The sequence below is a fragment of the Prionailurus viverrinus genome, chromosome B2 (assembly GCF_022837055.1).
Source record: "Prionailurus viverrinus isolate Anna chromosome B2, UM_Priviv_1.0, whole genome shotgun sequence".
In the NCBI taxonomy this organism is placed as follows: Eukaryota; Metazoa; Chordata; class Mammalia; order Carnivora; family Felidae; genus Prionailurus; species Prionailurus viverrinus.
The window spans coordinates 144,691,001-144,709,739 of record NC_062565.1 but is presented as its reverse complement, the minus strand read 5'-3'; the positions used below and the strand labels follow the sequence as shown (position 1 = coordinate 144,709,739).

Sequence of the window (18,739 nt, the reverse complement as noted above, 5' to 3'; positions counted from 1 at the left end):
TAAAAATGCTTGGGATGGTACCTGGTACAGAGCAAGTTCTGGACAAATCTGAACTATAGTTTTTAATAGTCTTGTTTCTCCGAACTCCCAAGCAACCAGATTTTCATAGTTCTTTCACCCCCAAATCAGATTTGCCCAAGAAAGCAGCAGGTGCTGCAGGGAGAGATTTGGGATTAGTCTGACCCAACAGCTCCAAAAACCAACCGTGACACGCATGCAGTTTAAATGTGCACATCTTTCTCACAAGTGGGGGAGAAAGGTAACACACTTCACTCGGACAGGAACCCAGAACAAGGTTAATGCCACCCACAAGGCTGAAGAAGTCAGTGAGCGAGCGGGGACTGTGAAGATGTGTCACGGCCCTGGGAACGGGACCTTAAGACCACTGCCCAGAGCACATTCAGGACTTCCCTCTGTCCTTCCATTCAACCCATAGGCCTGTGGCAGGGGACAAATGGATCATCAGAAAAGCCAGGAATGGAAGTCTCTAAGACCAAGAAACTCATTCGTAAGAGACCACGCCTCTTAGAATAGTCCCCCCCCTTCTTCATTTTTTATGTTTAGAATGGAAGCTCGTAATCTCTCCTGCGATCTGGTCCAGAAGATCTAAATACAAGGCCCAGTTCCTTGCTTCGGCAGCACGAGCCACTTACCGTCTCTGAATTTACCTTTCTCGAAGCTTTGAAATGGAGATGATAATATCGGCTTTAAGATGTCGCCGTGACTGAGGGAGTTCCTATCTACGAATGTGTCTCAAAATGGCCTTTTGAAAAGTGTCTGTTTAGTAAGCCTAATAGGTCTCTGATTTGCTCCAGTGACATCTTGAAACATCAGTCATTCAACCTTCAGCTGCACAGAGGAGGCAGAGGTAGGACAGACAATAGGACTGGTTGCCCTTCACAAGCAGATGCAGGGAGTGAGCTGGTGGGGTGGAGATGGTTGACACGCGCGTGCACTGCAGATGTGGGGACCACGTGGCATGGAGGCTGGTGTGACATTCCTGGGTGATCTGCAGCTTTCTGTGTCCCCAGAACCCACCTAGAGGTGGGTGCCAGGAGGTCACGGGTGCTCGGATGGTTAAGGAGCCATAAAATCAATAGATGGAGATGTGGGAACTACTTCCGGGTCAGAGCAGAGTCCAGAGAGTGACTTCATGCTGCCTCTCTAAGAACGCACCGTGTTCTAGGCACAAGGCTGAAAGGGAGTGCTTCCTGCCCTGCTGTCACCACCCCCTACCCCCGTGTGAAGTGGGTTCCAGGCCCTGAACTGTCAGCACAGAGCCTGACACGGGGCTCAAACCCATGAACCATGAGGTCATGACTTGAGCCAAAGTCAGATGCTCAACTGGCTGAGCCACCCAGGCACCTATCCCCAACTTTTAAATTCTTTAAAATAGAATTTGGCGGACGAGAACATTCTTTTGTTTGCTTGTTCCAAGTTGCCAATATCCATTCTCAAAGGAAGATCCAAGACTGCTCAGGCCCAAACCCATGGCCTCACGTCCCTGAGACCATCACTTAGCCGAGCAGGCCAGAAGTGCTGACAACATAGCCCCATGCCTTTCCCCAGGCTTCCGATTCACATTAGAAATATTTTTTCCCCAAGGTGCTCCAAAGCAAGGGTATTACATTGTCTTTGGTTTCTTTCACAGGGAAAGAAATTTTAAAACAAAGGTTTTTGTGTATTTTAGGAACGAAATCACCTCTTCCACCAGAACTTAAACCAGTTACTACATAACTGGTGGTAAACTGAACTCTTTGATATATTTACTACAATAGTTTATAGTTGGCATAGGAGTCTACCTTCTAGAATCACCAACAAGAATGAAAACCAAGAGTGAAACTCAATACAACATTCCTCGAGCAAAGGTGGCAGAAACCGCTTCCTAAAAAAGTTACAGTACTTCTGGCCTGCGGATGAGGATCATGCTTTATTCCATGAGTCGTATGTAAACGTGATTCGGGTATGGTCTGCCGGGAGAGTCGCCATGTTTGAAAACCAAGTGCCCTTCAAGAAAGCTACACCTTGAAATATTTTTGCCAAGATAAATACTCCCAATACAAAGACATTTTCTTTTGGAGGGAATGAAACAACACAGATTCTAGGAAACCAGTTACAGAGGCCTCTTTTATAGCCATATTTAAACTCGATCGGATCTTCGAAATACTTTAGATAATTAAGTAACTGGTAACCACCAACAGCTCCTGCTAGGATAGTAGATAAAAGAGGCCAGGGCTTTGGGAGATTTTTTAAAAGAAAGAAAATAAAGTAACACGAGGCACATTTGGTATTGTTCAGAATATTGGTTTAGGGGCAGGTAAGTGAGGAAGAGCACAGAAAAGTAAGGGTTTCTAAGCGTTTCTTCAGGTGCAAACCCCATCTTCGATCTCAGCGAAGCATCTCTCTCATGTGCCCGCACGTTCTGTTGTTTGGATCTGAAGGTAAATCGTGTTTTCTTTGGGCTTTGCTATCCTGTAGCCACCAAAAACAAAAATGAGCGTTAAAATAAACAGTGTTTTGACTAAGAAACTATTGCAAAAGAGAGAGAGAAGAGAAAAGAAACTATTGCAAAATTGTCCACAGGAATATGTCTCAAAACGAAAGGAGAAAAGGAGGGTAGCAAGGAACGCAAAAAGGACCAGCAAAGGGATGATATCTCAAGAGATGACCCGATGCTTATCAATGAATTGTAGTGACATAGTTTAAAATCTGATAATCAGGGGCGCCTGGGTGGCTCAGTCGGTTAAGTGTTCGACTTCGGCTCAGGACATGATCTCATAGTTTCGTGAGTTCGAGCCCTGCATCGGGCTCGGTGCTGACAGCTCAGAGCCTGGAGCCTGCTTCAGGTTCTATGTCTCCCTCTCTCTCTGCTCCTCCCCCGCTCATGCTCTGTCTCTGTCTCCTTCAAAAATAAATGAAAACATTAAAAAAAAATTTTTTTTTAATCTGATAATCAATATTAGCTACCTATTTGGGACCCAAAAAGGCATATTGTCATCAACTAGAAAATGCATTTACAGTTAAAATAGAGTGTCCCAGGGCACCTGGCTGGTGCGGTCGGTTAAATGTCCGACCTTTAATTTCAGCTCAGGTCATGATCTCACGGTCATGAGACTGAACCCAAGTCGGGCTCTAAGCTGACCACAAGGAATGTGCTTGGGATTCTCTCTCTCCTTCTTTTTCTGCCCCTACCCCCCACCACTTGTGTTCTCTCTCAATCTCTCTCAAAATAAATACGCTTTAAAAAAAAAAAGTTTTGTCCCTTATCAGTACGGAGACATCCAGAATTTGTCAAAGTGAGGTTTATGAAGCACTTATGAGCTTCATTGGCAGAGCTTATTAACAGCACAGATTCCTGGGTCCCACCCTTCATGTACTAAATCAACAAACCTAGAAGGCTCGGGAATCTGCATTTCAGTAAGCTTCTTCTTTTGTGATCCTTCTGCATATTAAGTTTTGAGAATCACTGAGGAGTTTACACAATATGCAAGAAGAATGGAGAAAATCTAAGGTTTATCGAACACCTACTATGTGTAAGGCACATGATCAGTCACTGTCCCCCCACCTTATCTCATTGAATGTTCCCAGCAATCCTCCAAGGTGAGTATTAGTGTGGCTATTTGTCAGGCAAGGAGGTAAACTTCCTGTAAGGTTCAACGACATCCCCAAAGTCATGTGGCCGAGTAGATGCCTGGATTTGAGCCCAGATCTCTTTGACTCCCTAGATCATTCTCTCTATGTCACAGGGACTCATGCTCTTTCCTATGGAATCCATAGAGCGAGCCTGGAGGGGGACCCGAGAGGCTACCTCCTCAGCATTGCTTATTCCTTTCCTTTTTTTATTGCTGTAAGAGAAGAATCTGAGACTCCATTGAAGTCCTCGTCCCTGTCACAAGAATGAAAGTTTTAAGTCCCTCTTCCTTTGTAAAGAAAGTCATTAAAGAGTCGGAATCAACAGGGGCGCCTTGGTGGCTCAGCTGAGTGTCCAACTCTTGATTTTGGCTCAGGTCATGATCTCACAGTTTCTTGAGTTCAAGCCCCGCATCAGGCTCTGTGCTCACAGCGCAGAGCCTGCTTGAGATTCTCCCTCTCTCTCTGCCCCTCCCCTGCTCTCACTCTCTCTCTCAAAATAAATAAATAAACATAAAAAAATTAAAAAAAAAAATAATCAGAACCAACAATTGCTAAAAGGACAGAAGACTGATTTAAAAATAGCTCCCAACTCAGGGCAGTTAGCTCCTGGTGAGCTAGGGACTTGGCCCTTGTTCAGTCAGCATCTCAGACACACTTTCTCAGTCCCACAGTTCGGAACAGCTAACTGCCAACCAAAACCACATATTCGTGCTCTCCCATCTTTCCTCACCCAAAGCCAGTGGCTATTTGTGTCGTGTTTCTCTCTACAGCGGCTCTGGTTAAAATAAATAAATAAATAAATAAATAAATAAATAAATAAAAAGATGCACAGATATCTGTGAAGCTCTCCTAAACCACTAAGATAGAGGAAATGGAGATACCAGGAGGCAAGTGTCACTCACGTGAACCCCGAGTCCCCAAGCACCACAGGCTCACCTCCCAAGGTTCTCTGCATCCTCGATGGTCTCTGGCAAAGTGACCCCTTTGGTCTCAGGAAGAAGCAGCGTCACCCCCCCGGCAACCAGGCCCAATATCGCTTCAAATGAAACAGAGTTCACACGGAGCCGTTAGAGCACAGCCAACACCATGTAGGGATGCCGACCGCTAGCTAAAGGGATGGCTAGGTAATGCACCTGTGAGACACACTGGGTGTTTAGAAGTCGGGAACATCTAGGAAACAAAAGTTAAAGCAATAGGATCACTGGGGAAATGTCAGAGTGAGAAAGGGGAATAGTGGGGTGCCTGGGTGGCTCAGTCCGTTAAGTGTCTGACTCTTGGTTTTGGCTCAGGTCATGATCTCACGGTCCACGAGTTCCAGCCCTGAGTTGGACTCTGCACTGACAGCATGGACCCTACTTGAAATTCCCTCTCTCCCTCTCTCTCTACCCCTCCCACCCTCTCAAAATAAATAAACATTTAAAAAAATGGGAATAGTGCCTTCGTTTTATTTCTACATAAGAATAACTTGGACAGTAACTGATGTTTAAGTGTTAGCAGATTGATTATATGTAATGTATATTCTATATATTATAGTTATATATAAAACTATACACATTAGATAATTGCATTATAATGTATTGTTTTATATAGAATATATATAATAGTTACCATATATAAGCTATAATATATACTGTAGTTACTATATATTAATATTATACTACTACATATTTGATATGAAGCATAGATAATATATTTGTGGGCAGCGTGGGCCTCTCTCGTTTCTCCTTCCCCATCCCTCCTCCCCTCTCCTAATTTCTCCCTTCCTCTGTCCCCCGCCCTCTCCCTCGTGCTATGCCTGGGCCCCGGCACAGCACCTCTCTGCACGTAGATGGCCGTTCTGCCTTCCACCAAGTGGGTTAGCAGGGTCTCGGAGGTCCCGAGGTCTCAGTTTGGGGAGAGAAATTAGAGTCCCCTCCTCCTTCTCTAATCCAACTTCATCACTATCACAGCTGATACTAAACTTCGATTCCCATTTGTCTCTATTTCCGCTGTTAAGCAGCAGAGTGATAATTCAGCATCTTTAAGCCTCCAGCAATTACATGTTAAATGCACAAAAATTAGGAGTCAAATTCGTAAGAAAGGAGGAGGCTATGTCAACAGAGGCCTCTCAAATTCTGTCCTATAAGACAATTATTGGACTCCGGAGCCATAGAATGTAAACCTCTGGCCTGCCTTCCAGGAATGGCCTCCTATCTTCCCATGGAGCAAGACAGAGCGAGCCAGGAGACAGCGACAGGGAAGGCGCCATCCTTGTCATCTGTAAACTCACTGGAGGACATCATCCGCTCATCAAATAGTTGTTGAGTAATCGTGCTGGGCTGGGAAGAAGGAATAATAAACATCCCAGGAAGTCTTACCAAACAAAATGAGGGGCGAGCCTCGCCAAACCTCCATCAGCCTGAAGACCAGGAAGGGGGTGATGATCCCGCCCAGATCACACAGGGAGGAGCACACCATCACTCCAAGGTTCCTGACAAAACAGAGAACAAAAAAGATGCTACTTCTGTGATCCAACTTTCCAAAGGTTAACCTTATCCTAGAGCAAGCACAGGGAGGGGAGAGAGGCTGGCAGAGAGTTAATCACCAATGGCCAATGATTTTCAGTCAATCATGCTACATAACAGAGCCTCCATGGAAACCCTGACCTGTGGGGTTCACAGCTTCCAGGTTGGTGAACATATCCATGCACTGCAACGGTGGCCCACCCCAACTCCACGGGGACAAAAGCTCCCGTGCTTGGGACCCTTCCAGGCCTCACCCTAGGTACCTCTTCATGTGGCTGTTCATTTATATCCTTTATTATGTCCTTTATCATCAACCGGTAACTGCAAATATGTGTTTCTCTGAGTTCTGTGAGATAGAGCAAATTATTGAACTTGAGGAAGGGGATATGGGAGTCCTGATTTAGACCCAGTGAATCAGAAGTCCAGGTGACAACCTGGGGCTCGTGCCTGGCATCTGAGGTGGGGCCAGTCTTGTGGGACTGAGCCCTTACCCCGTGGGATCTGCACTAACTCCATGAGGTTACCATCAGAATGGAACAGGATACCCAGGGGGTATCTGGAAAGTTGGAGAACTGGTTGGTGCAAGCTGAGCTCTTCCTTCCTTCCTTCCTTCCTTCCTTCCTTCCCTCCCTCTCTCTCTCTTTTCTCTTCTTTTCTTTTCTTTTTCTTTTCTTTCTTCTTTCCATGAAGACATAGGGAAGGGCAGAGAGAAGGTATTAAGGATGGGAGGATGAAGAAGCCTAGCAGAGAATCAGAGAAATGATCCTACCTGAAAGGATTCTCTTCATCCCTGGTGATAGTCTTTGCTCTGACATCTACTCTGTCTTACATGAATACGGCCACTTTTGACTAGTGTTTGTATGGAATATCTTTTTCCATCCTTTTACTTTTTTTTTTTAAGTTTATGTATTTGTTTTGAGAGACAGACCGCTTGCGAGCGGCAGAAAGAGAGAGAGGGACAGAGAATCAAAACAGGCACCGCGCTGACAGCAGACAGCCCAGTGCAGGGCTCAAACCCATAGATCATGAGATCATGACCTGACCCCAAGTCAGATGCTGAACCGACTGAGCCACCCAGGCGCCCCATCATCATTCTACTCTTAAACTATCTCTGCCCCTATATTTAAAGTGAGTTTCTTGTAGCCAGTATACAGTTGGGTATCACTTTTTTGTCCAATCTGATGATCTTTGACTTTTAATTGGGGTGTTTAGAACATTCATACTTCTTTTGACTGTTGATAAATCTTGCTTGTTCAGTGCTGGGTATTTTTGTATTCCTATAAATAGTCTTGAACTTTGTTTTAAAAACATGGTTAAGCTAGGAACAATAAACTGGGAAACGTTTTATCCTCTAGGATATGACCTTTAAGCTTCTTCGGTGATACCTATTTGCATCTTGGTTGGTTATATCATCTCTCAGTGTTTGCCACTATACCTTTAAACATATTTATGATTTATTTGGTCAGTTTTCAACAGGATATTTCTTCTTAGCTGTAAAAAGTATATTGAGGGAATTATATGTAAAAATTATCTATCCATGTTTTATGGAAAGATTATAATAGCAAGAGTAGATGTTGAATTTATTAAATGCCTTTCACTGCCAATGGAAATAATACAGAACAGTTTTAATTTGTCAGCTTTAATTTATTAGCTCTATAAAACTCTTTCAATTTATTAGCATGATTTATACTATTAGATTTTTTAATACTGGACTTTGTGTTCCTGAGTAGCTCATCTTAGACATGATATATTATTACTTTAATGTCTCCACTATTCTGTTTGATAATATATGGTTTAGGGCTTTAATCAAAATTCTACAAATAATATTTACCTATAGTGTCCTTGTTTTCTTTATCTTTGTTGTTCTTTGATACCAGTATTATGCTAGCTTTATTAAAATTTTTAAAAAATCTTTCTCCTTTTTCTATCGTCTAGAAGAGTTTGAGTATCGTTGGAGTTTTCTATTAATTACATGTTTTGTAAAATCTCCCTGTGAGACCATTGTGGATTTCCTCTTTATCATTGTTTAGGGACTTCCTTATCTTATTAAATACATTTTTGGCATACATTCAATTTTGTCTGATAAGATTATGGCTCTTGCTATATTTTTGTCTGCATTTACTGATATGTTTTCATGCATTCTTTTCTTTTCAACCTTTCCGAGAAGTTGTGCTTCAACTATGAGCAAATGGTTCAGTTTTGCTTTGTAATCAACTCAAGGAGTCTCTTTTTTTAAATAGAGGACTTGAGTCTCTGTGTGTTTATTTAAATGTCAGAAACGCTTGGTCTTAATTCTGTCATTAGCTTTTATGTCATGGTTTTTACTACTTCTAGTGTCTTATTTTCAATACGTGTTAGTTATCAGTATTTTTTTCTGATAATTTGGAAGGTTTGTATTTTTTTAAGTTTATTTTTTTTTTTTAGAAATCTCTGCACTCAGTGTGGGACTTGAACTCACGGCCCCCAGATCAAGAATCCCATACTCTTCCCACTGATCTAGCCAGGTGCCCTGGGAGGTTTGTATTTTTATTCAAAATGTTACCTTTATAATCTTATTTAATACATGTAATACTCTATTTCTTTAGACAGTATTCATTCACTTCCTATTATAAACAATTATAAAATTCGTGTATTTCCACTTCCTCCTCAAACCATCCCTGCCTGCACTGACTTTAGTTAATAGTATCATTGTTTTCGTGTTTCTCCTTACATCTTAAAATATACCTAAGGGGCGCCTGGGTGGCGCAGTCGGTTAAGCGTCCGACTTCAGCCAGGTCACGATCTCGCGGTCCGTGAGTTCGAGCCCCGCATCAGGCTCTGGGCTGATGGCTCAGAGCCTGGAGCCTGTTTCCAATTCTGTGTCTCCCTCTCTCTCTGCCCCTCCCCCGTTCGTACTCTGTCTCTCTCTGTCCCCAAAATAAATAAAAAAACGTTGAAAAAAAAATTAAAAAAAAATATACCTAAAACACTATGCAATTTATCAGCTTTTAATAATACATTTTTCCCCCAGCTGGAGAAAGTACACAAAGGAAATCAGAATATCACACCACATCTGACATTCCCTCTCCTTTCCTGTCCCTGTCTCCGTTAGTTCTAGCATTTCTTTATGGTCAGATTTCTGACATTTTCTGCTGTTTGTACTCAAAACCACATACCCTTTAATCCCCCATTTAATGATTATCAATCTGATATCAAGTAGATACTCCCCCTAGATCTGTGACTCAAACCTTCAGCCCAGTAACTTAATAGAATATTCCTTGTTGCTTCCTTCTGAGTCTGTTTTTCCTGTGACACCATGTGCCACTTCAAATCATAGAGTCAACCATTCTTTTATTTCTAGAAGTTTCCTTGAAGGTTTTTTTTTTTAATTTCTTGGAGGTTTTTTGTTTGTTTGTTTCACTCTTTCTGTTATCTTTTCTGGGATGTGTGTACGTGCACATGTGCGTGTGCATGCGTGTGTGTGTGATCTCCAAGACTTTTAAACTCTTTGCTTATTTCCGTTTTATTTTGCAATTCTGAGATCTACCTTGCCTTTCCCTCACTGTCTCGGTTCTCCTTTGCACTGCTTTCAAACGGGTTTCCATTTCTATCATCCGGTCCATATTCTGACCCAAGACCTTTTATCTTGGCTTTAGGCTTACATTTGATAGAGATAACTGAGGCCGAGTTTGCATTTGGTTGTGGTATTTTGGGTCACCGTTTTCATCTGCTTTGTGACACTATTTTGCTAGTGAGTATTCTTCATTTGTCCTTTGCCCTTTGTTCCCTTTCTCCTTTTCTCTCATGGTCTATTTGTGTAACTGGGTGGATTGCTTTTTTATTACCCTTCTTTACTACTGGGATCTCTTCCTGTATCAGCCATGTCGAAGAATTTGTGGAGAGGAGCCAGGCCACGTGCCGGGTCAGGACAGATTCTCTTTTTGACCTGGGTCGTATGCGATCAGATGCTTAACGTCTCTCACTCCCAATCGACAGGGGTCGACAGGACAGAATTGCTCACCGTGTTGGGTCTTTCTCCTCCACCCTGCCTCACGCACACCGCCATCTCCAAGGTCCCTGAATGTTCTTTCGTGGCCTCACTCTCCCTGCACCACCTTCAGCCTCACAAGGTCAGGGGGATGGAGCTTACGGGTCCAGCCCCTGAAGCCATCCTGTTACTGCAAACAAGGGACTGTGGGTTGTACCCTCCCCGGTATGCTTCCTGCTTTGGAAAACTGTTGGCCTTGTCCAAGGGTTACTGTCACCATGTGCATCCCTGGAATCTTCCAGAACCTCTGAAACCTCACTGCATTCAGCAGCCCTTCTTCTCACACTTGTCTTTCAGGGTCATCCTAGGTTTGTTTGTTTGTTTGTGTTTATTTATTTTTGAGAGAGAAAGAGAGAGAGCACGAGCAGGGGAAGGGGCAGAGAGAGAGGGAGACACAGAATCTGAAGCAGGCTCCAGGCTCTGAGCTGTGAGCACAGGGCCCGACTCGGGGCTCGAACTCACGAACCGCGAGATCATGACCTGAGCCGAAGTTGGACGCTCAACCGGCTGAGCCACCCCAGCGCCCCCAGGGTCATCCTAGTTTTAAAGCTGGCATTTGTAGCTTTGTTTATTCTCATTTTTCGAATAGCTTCAGTGCCATTTCCAAGAGAAGAAAGAAAAGACGCCGTTATTTTAAGCAGTTACGTTTTAGAGAAGTAAAAAAATGTAATAAGCACACAGAAGCTAGAAGCAGTAGGGAGAGGGAGCTAAGTTCCTTATGGGAAAGTCACATGGTGTGGTGTTTTCTGCACTCGGCCGTTCTACGGGCCCTTGGGGACCGCTCAGGACAGCTCTATTACAGGTACAGAGAAGTACGATAGGTCGTTCCCGTTTTCAGGCAGCCCATGCCGTAGTGGGGAGACAAAAAGGAGAGACGATTTCCAACACAAGGCAGAGCCCACTGAAGCCAAAAGAATGTTCATAGTAATTTCTAAATTTGGAGCTCTTGTAAAGCAATAAAGTAACTGGAATAACCCGTTTTAAAAAAAAAAAAAGTTTCGATTGGATTCTATCAATTGAAAATATCAGAACTTTCATGACTCTTATTCTTGTGTGTGTATGGATCACATTTAAATTTTTTTTAATAAAGTTTATTTATCTATTTCGAGTGTGTGTGTGTGTGTGTGTGTGAGCAGGGGAAGGACAGAGAGAGAGGGGCGAGAGAGTATCCCAAGCAGGCTCCGCGCTCTCTGCTCAGAGCCAACGTGGGGCTTGAAATCACAAACCGTGAGATCACGACCTGAGCCGAAACCAAGAGTCAGATAGATGCTTAACCGACTGAGCCACCCGGGCGCCCCTAAAGTTATTTCTGGACTTCTGGCTTCCGTTTCTAGTTATTGAGAGTCCTTATCAACAGGCTCTCTGCACAAATGGCTCCTTGAGATGGGTTGCTTGGCTTTCTTCCCCGTAGGAGCAGGGACTCAGGCCCTTTGACAGTTAACATTTTCAGCCAGTCCCCTGGGTGCGGTGGCCATGACAATGGAATTGTTTGGCCCGGCTATTTTAGACTCCGGGCTCAGGACTGCCAAATGTGGAAGATTTTCTCTTTAATGTGCCTTCATCCCTTTGTACTCAGTCCAAGCAACCTTTTATAGATGAGAGTGTGAGACAGAGCCTTTTAATGAAGGGCAGGTGGGGAAGAGGACAGTAAATCAGGGCCACTGTTGCACCTTCTGGCTGACGGGCTCAGATTGCTGTGCAGCTGAGCGATCGGGGAGCTGGAATATTTCTTAGAAACTACTGGCATGATGGCATGAGGAATAGCACACGAGAAAGAGTTACACAGACCGAAGAGACAGTTTGAGGAAATAGACCAAATTCTAACGAGGGTCCGAATTCAACCTCGACGTAGAGTGGTTAGTTTCTTTTACCCTAAAAATAATCTTCATTTAAAACTAAGCCTCCTAAAACACAGATGGCAGTAAGTCCATACAAAGATGCTCAACATTTTTAGTAACTAGGAAAATGTAATTTAAAGTCACAATAATACCACTACTTCTCAGAATGACTTCAAAAAAATAAAATAAATAAAGAATAAAGAAAAAACAAGTCACAATACCAAGTGCTGATGAGGATGCGGGACGATAGGATGTCTCACGTGGTTGGCGGAACACAAAATGGCGCAGCCTCTTTGGCAAACGTGCTGACGGTTTCTTATAAATTTAAACACACACTTACCATATGAGCCACTCCTGAGTTTGTGGCCACGAGATACGACAACATGTATCCCCTCCAAGACCCGTACCTGAATGTTTATGAGCAGCTACACTGTACTCCAACCTGGAGACAGTCAATGCCAATACACTGGGAAATGGATAAACAAATCGTGGCACATCATTCACACGCCAGAAAAGCACTCAGCGCGCACTCAGAAGGGGCAGAGCACGGGCGCAGGCGGGCAACTACGTGATGTCCCCCGTCCTGCTAAGTGAAAGGAGACAAACACCGAGTCTGCCTGCCTTGTGACTTCATTGACATGACATTCTGGAAAAGGTAGAACCAAAGGGACAGAAATCAGATGAGTGGTTGCCAGGGGCTGGAGGTGGGGAAGGGACACGAGGAAGCATTTGGAGATGATGGAGACGTCTCCATACTGATCGTCGCGGCAGGGAAATGAGCACACATATAATGAAAATTCAGCAAACTGTGCGTGTTAGAGTGAACTCTGGTCTGAACCTGACTTGGAACGATAAGTCCTCCAGGCCTGTTGCTACGTTTATGGACAAACATTGTGTCATCACGGGAAAGGCACGGGCTTCTGGTGGCATCAGGGCAGACGCCCTGCCACTTTCCAGCTATGTGCCTCTTGCGAGTTCTGTGTCCCTCTCTGAACCTCAACTTCCTCATCTGTAAAGTGGAAATAATGACATTCAGGGCGAAATGGCACAGCTCTAGAAATGCTTCCTGTGTCACTGGGCCAGTCGGAACTCTGCCTACGCAACGTGTGTCTACAGGCACGGATGGAGCTACGGGAGTTCGCGCCACTAGCCGTGGGCTGGGCTGAAACTCAGTCTCCCACTCTCTCCCGTCTCTGTGCAGATGCCTTTTCTCTCATGCCTGCCCTCTGCACAGTCTCCTCCAACCTTTCCACCTCACGTTCTCTCCTACAATCGGGTGTTGATGCGCTCTTTGATGCCCAACCCCTGCCTCAATGTCCAAACGGGGGAGCCTTGAGGAATTGTCTTAGAAGTGCCGGTCCTCGCTGAGCCTGGCTGGTGCACAACTATTTCAGGGGCTACCCGACCTCCGCCCCACCCCCACCCCACCCCGCTTTGTGCGCCCACCTGACAAACGTGGGATACAGCTCGGCGTTCACCAGGCACACGATTTGGAACGCGATGGTGATTCCCATTCGGCCGACGCAAGCTACTGTGATGTTTAGCCAGTGCAGATCTGGACAGGAAACACAGAGGTGGGGATCTCACATGAGGACTGTGGTCACAGAGTTCCCTCCCTCGAGGAGTCAGGTTAAGAAGCTTGGCCTTTAGAGCTGGAAGGGCCTGAAGGACTGTCTTATCTAACTCTTTCCTTCTGGGATAAGTAAACAGTCCTGAGAGGTCTCAGAACTTGACCGTGACACATGAAGGGGGGCTCCTCTGTGCAGGGGAAAGAACATGCATTTGGAGTCTCAGCTCTGCCTCCGGTCAGCCACGTGACTTCCTTCTTTGTCTCTTGGTTTCCGGAAACACAGTAGGTCCACGAAAAATGCAGCCCTTTAGGTACTATCCTGGAGCCGACAGACCAGATTTCTAATCTTCCATCTAGGGTTCATTTCCAAACACATTTTTAAGACCAAAACCCTTCTCCAGATAGTCCCAGATGTGAGCATTAGGGAAGCAAACCTTGTCTCCGCTCAGCCGACTGCTGTGGGCTCTTGATTACATGACGGTCCAGGAAGCCCGTCCCCTGTTGAGGACTGATCCAAGAATTGGGCACCTTCACCTGCTCCACCTGGATCGTCCCAAACACTGACACACACAAGTGGCTCCTGTGACATGCCAGGTCACTTAGAAAGCCTCTTGGCTCACAGCCACTATGCCATCTCAACCCCTCGCCCCAGATATTGGCTGCTCACGGAAGCCTGCTCTGTTTCACTCCACCAGCGTGAGGCTCCCAGGAGAGAGGACACGGTGGCCTTAGGAATGAGCTGGCCACAAGGTCCAGCCCAGTCTCCCAGCCCCCGGCAGCTCCCCACCTTGTGCTAATCAAGGACGCGCCCCAGCTTCCTAAAGAGAAAAGATGAAGTTTACTCCGTACATAGAGGGAGGGCCTTGCACACAAACTCTGGGGTCTTTAATCTGTTGAGCTGTTCAACTGCCCCGGCTCCCCTTGGCACTGTGGGGCCATCCCTGCCCAAAGCCCCCAGTGCCTCTCTTCCACACTGGGGTACAGTCCAAGGCCACCTCCTGCTAACTGGGCCTCCGTCCATCGCTCCTGCCCCTGCTCCCCTGATTTTGGGTGCAAGGATTCCAGCTGTTCCTTGAATGCTCAGCTCTGCCCTCCTCGGGGAGACTCCCACTCCTGTCCCCCGCCCGGGAAGCACATTCCCTAGATGGCAACACGGCTCATTCCCCTCATTCAGGTCTCCCGAGGCCACCCCTGACCACCACACCAAGGACTAAGCCCGCCACGCTTCGCCTTCTCTTTTTCCCTCTAGCATGCAAATTCTGCAAAGCAAGAACTTTCTCTGCTTTGCTCGCTGCTGAGATCCCAGGGCCTAGATGCACACTGGCCACAGAGAAGGTACTCGAAATACTTCCTGGATGGGGGAGTGAGTGTTTACCATCTAATGTGACAAGGACTAAATCGAGCCCAAGTGGAGAGGGTGGGGCTGTGAGGGGGGCCTGGGAGGATGGGACCAGAGAACATGATGCCTGGGCTCTGCCTGCCTGATAATTGAACAGTCTCAGACCTCAAGCTCCCTCTCTGTACCCAGTGCTGTTACTTAAACAACAACAACAACAACAACAACAACAAAACTTCTCATTTATCTTTCCAGGATCCTAGAAACAAGAAAGTGCAGAAGAAGGTGGGTAAAATCTATTTCAGATGGCCTCTGCCCCTTTCCCTGTCTTCTTTGTCCTCTCGCCATGCAAGGAGGGGGGAGAAAACTGAGCTGCCTTTTTCCACCTCTTTTTATTTATTTTTCGTATTTATTATTTTTTATTTTCAGCCTGATCTATATCCAGCCTGTTCCTTGAGAAGACAGAGTTCAGGAAACGCTTCCCACAATACCCTCCATAAAAGCTTACCAAAACAACTCATTTAACCAACAAGGCCAGAGCGCAAGCAATGAAACCAGAGAGAATAGCAAGTCTGGTTTAACAATCTTCCCAAAGGAACAAAGGGGAAAGGCAGTTTGTGCATTGGAAATTAAAACTGACGAAAATGCCTCTGTTTTGGATTATCCTGGATTGTAAGAATCAAGGATGAAAGCACCCACCCACCGAAATGGCTGGTGTGAAAAAGACTAGCCACACCCCGTGCTGGTGATGATGTGTCACAATGAGACACGCATCATCGGGGGGAGTGTAAATCGGTCCAACCATTTTGGGAAACCTGTTTGCATCTACTTAGAGGTACATATATGCCGCCCCGACCCAGAAAACGCACTCACAGATCTGTACCCAAGGGAAATCGGTGCCCGCGCCACGACAAGACAATGTGCTAGAATGTTCACTGCAGCTTAGATCCCAAGAGGCAGATGCTGGAAACCACACAGGGGTCGGTCAGCAGTGGGACAGGTAAGTGGCATGGTATTCATACGGTGGAATGCTGCACAATGATGAAAAAGCACATAAACTATGCTCCGGGGTGATGGCATGGAAAATCTCACAGATGAAATGAGTGAACGAAGCAAGACAAATACACAGGGCACATCTCGTATGGTTCCTTTCGTGTGAAGTTCAAGAACCGTTGGAATTAATACTCAGGGACAGAGGTCAGAGCAGCGGTGATCTGAACGGGGGGGGGGTGAATATGGATTGTCGGGGACCATGGGGGAACCTCCTAAGGTGCTGGAAATGTGCCACGTAATCTGGGTCATGTACCCAGATATATACCTGTGGACAAACTCATCAGCTTTTACACTTATAATTTGCTCATTGAGTGTATGTTATACCTCAATTTAAAAAACAAAAACAAAAAACGAAAAAAAACCCTTGTAGATGAAGGTGACACCCATCTTTGTCTTTGTTCTTATCCCAGGGGCTCATCGAGCAGCGAAAACACTGTTCCCACAGTTGGATAATTCAGTTCCCTAGAAGATGATGATGGACAGCTCACCGTGTGAGATAAAAACCATGGCGAAGCAGGCTGCCCCCGCCACCAGGTTTGACAGGGCCAACAGGCGGATGAGGCCACAGCGGTCAACGGTGAGGAGGATGATGAAGGCTGCCGGGAATTCAACCAGAGCCGAGTACAAGAAATCCAGGTAGAGGTTCGCACCCGTGGCGCCCACGTGCATGATGAGGCCCTGGTAGAGCACAGAGCTGGTGAACCTGGGCACGGAGGGGAGGCGGAGTGTAAGGCAGAGTGTCTGTGGGACAGCAGGGAGGGAGGATTCTGGCAGCGAGGACAAAGGTCCCTACGAGCTGGAGAGGAGCGTGGGTCCCTTGATTTAGAACGTCCGAGAGCAATCCGAGAAGAGGGGATAATCGTCAGGAAGGACGTCCCAGAGGGGCCCTCGGGGAGCAGCTCCTCTCAGATTTACGTGAGGCAATGACTTCCAGGACATAAGCACGTGTCCCAGAGACCCTGACTGTTTCCTGCGACCTAGCGGCCTGGCCCCGCGCGGAGCCCTGCACGGGCCTTACTTCGTCTAATCCTCCGGCAGCTACAAGGAGGCGGGTGGGAGAAGGTGGGTGAGAAGGTTCAGTAATCAGGCCTGCTGTATGAGCCGTGTGACCCGAAGTAACTTAGCTAAGCCCTCTGTGCCTCAATTCCCTCATCAGCAAATGGAATAAGGTCTTCCGGGAACACTCAGGCAAGTCCCATCCCGCCCAAACATGGAGACTCGGGCAAAGCGACCTCTCCCTTGTTCCACCCTGACGAGGGGACAGCCGTCCTGACCACGGACGTACAGGCGTAGAGGCCAGCCTTCGTTTAGGGAGACTGGGTGTACTTCAGTGCCACCCACAGGTAAGGTTTGCCCTCAGCAGGACGGTGACCAAAGGGGCAGGGATGAGATACCTCTCTCCACAGCCCTCTCTGCACCCCTTCCCTGCCCCACAGGAAGTACCTGGTGGGCTTCCTGGCACCGGAAGAGCACTCGGCAAAGATGAGCAGTAATTGGCATCGGCGTCTCCCCAAGGTCAAGTACGCAGAGAGAGCAGAGCAGATACTGGCCAAGTCTCTCCAGCTGCACAGTGGCGTTGTCCCCCTGTCTTCCACCCTGTAGCCCACCCCACGACCCATCCATGCGTCGTCCAGGGGAGAATAGCAGTGTCACAGAACAAGGCACCTAGACCGATGGGGACCAGCTAAGTGGCTCAGAGAGACTTCAGAGAGTTCCACGTGTCCTTGTAGGTGACATTGTATGATTTCGGAGGCTGGACACATTTTATGACACTGTGAGAAGAGACCTCGGTTGACGATAAACTGCTCTTATCCCAGCATCTGGATTGCCCATCAGCTCCAAAACCGAGATCACGACTGATGTGTCCCATTAACATACCCCCTCGTTTTCTAAAGCTGCACGCAGAGAACCACTGGGACGCTCTTATTTCCAGCCCTGCCTCACTCCTGATTGGAGAAAAGGGTGAAGGCAACGTGAAGGAAGGCGCTCGCCTGTAGCTTGGTGAGTCCAGATAAGCCCAGGGGCCCCCTCCGTGCCAGCTAGCCAGTTAAACGGGAACAGTCACATATTACTGACAAAGACGTTGATTTAAGAGAAAGGAACGGAGAGCCTGGACTCTCCGGTCCCCAAAGGGTTCACAAATGTGCAGGGCTGCCATCTCTTGGCAGAACCCATGAACTGCATGTGCGTGTTAGAATGGCACGTCCTGGTACTGAGCGGGTCCCGCGTCTACATCGGACACCGTTCTAAGCTGTTCACACATGTTATCTCGTGAATCTGCCAACGCGCCTGTGAGGTGGGTCCTATCCTGGCCCCACGTGCTGATGAGGAGGCTGAGTCACGGATAGTGAGGCCTTCTGGAGTCACACAGCCGGAGTTTCTGCACTGAAGGAGCAGGTGGAGGGAAGGTGTCCGGGGTCAGTGCCTTGGAGGCCACGGAAGGGATCTGGTTTTATCCTCAGTGGACTAGAGAGGCGTGGACAGGGGAGCGACCTGGTCTTTGCCTGTTTTGTGAGCAGCGCCTGGCGGGGGACGGCGGTGGGAGCACACAGGACAGCTAGGAGGTACCACAACAGCACAGGCAAGAGATCACGACCGTCGGGAAGGGAACTGAGAGGGCAGGTGATGCGAAACGGCAGATTCTGAACACATTTTCAAAATAGAGCAGAATTTGCTGAGGGCTTGGGTGCAGGGGTGTGAGAGCAGAGGAGCCGAAGCGCCCCCCCTTAAGAGGAGTGCGCTAGGGGATGGAAACGGGGGCGGCGAGTGGTAAGGGGA

At 46.9% G+C, this 18,739-nt stretch overlaps 1 protein-coding gene across 2 annotated transcripts in view; it reads right to left on the bottom strand.

Moving 5' to 3' along the window:
• Nucleotides 1-1,963: 1,963 nt before the first annotated feature.
• SLC22A1 (solute carrier family 22 member 1) overlaps nucleotides 1,964-18,739 on the bottom strand; it is a 29,413-nt gene continuing 12,637 nt past the window's right edge. Inside the window, exons 7-11 of one of the 2 annotated variants that reach the window (XM_047858263.1) lie at nucleotides 16,450-16,664; nucleotides 13,449-13,557; nucleotides 5,991-6,103; nucleotides 4,570-4,669; nucleotides 1,964-2,472 (exon numbers count right to left, since the gene is read on the bottom strand). In XM_047858263.1, coding sequence (XP_047714219.1) covers nucleotides 2,406-2,472; nucleotides 4,570-4,669; nucleotides 5,991-6,103; nucleotides 13,449-13,557; nucleotides 16,450-16,664 — 604 coding nt within the window. In that variant the 3' untranslated portion in view covers nucleotides 1,964-2,405. The remainder of the gene's footprint in view (nucleotides 2,473-4,569; nucleotides 4,670-5,990; nucleotides 6,104-13,448; nucleotides 13,558-16,449; nucleotides 16,665-18,739) is intronic. The other variant, XR_007152090.1, reaches the window with a different exon arrangement.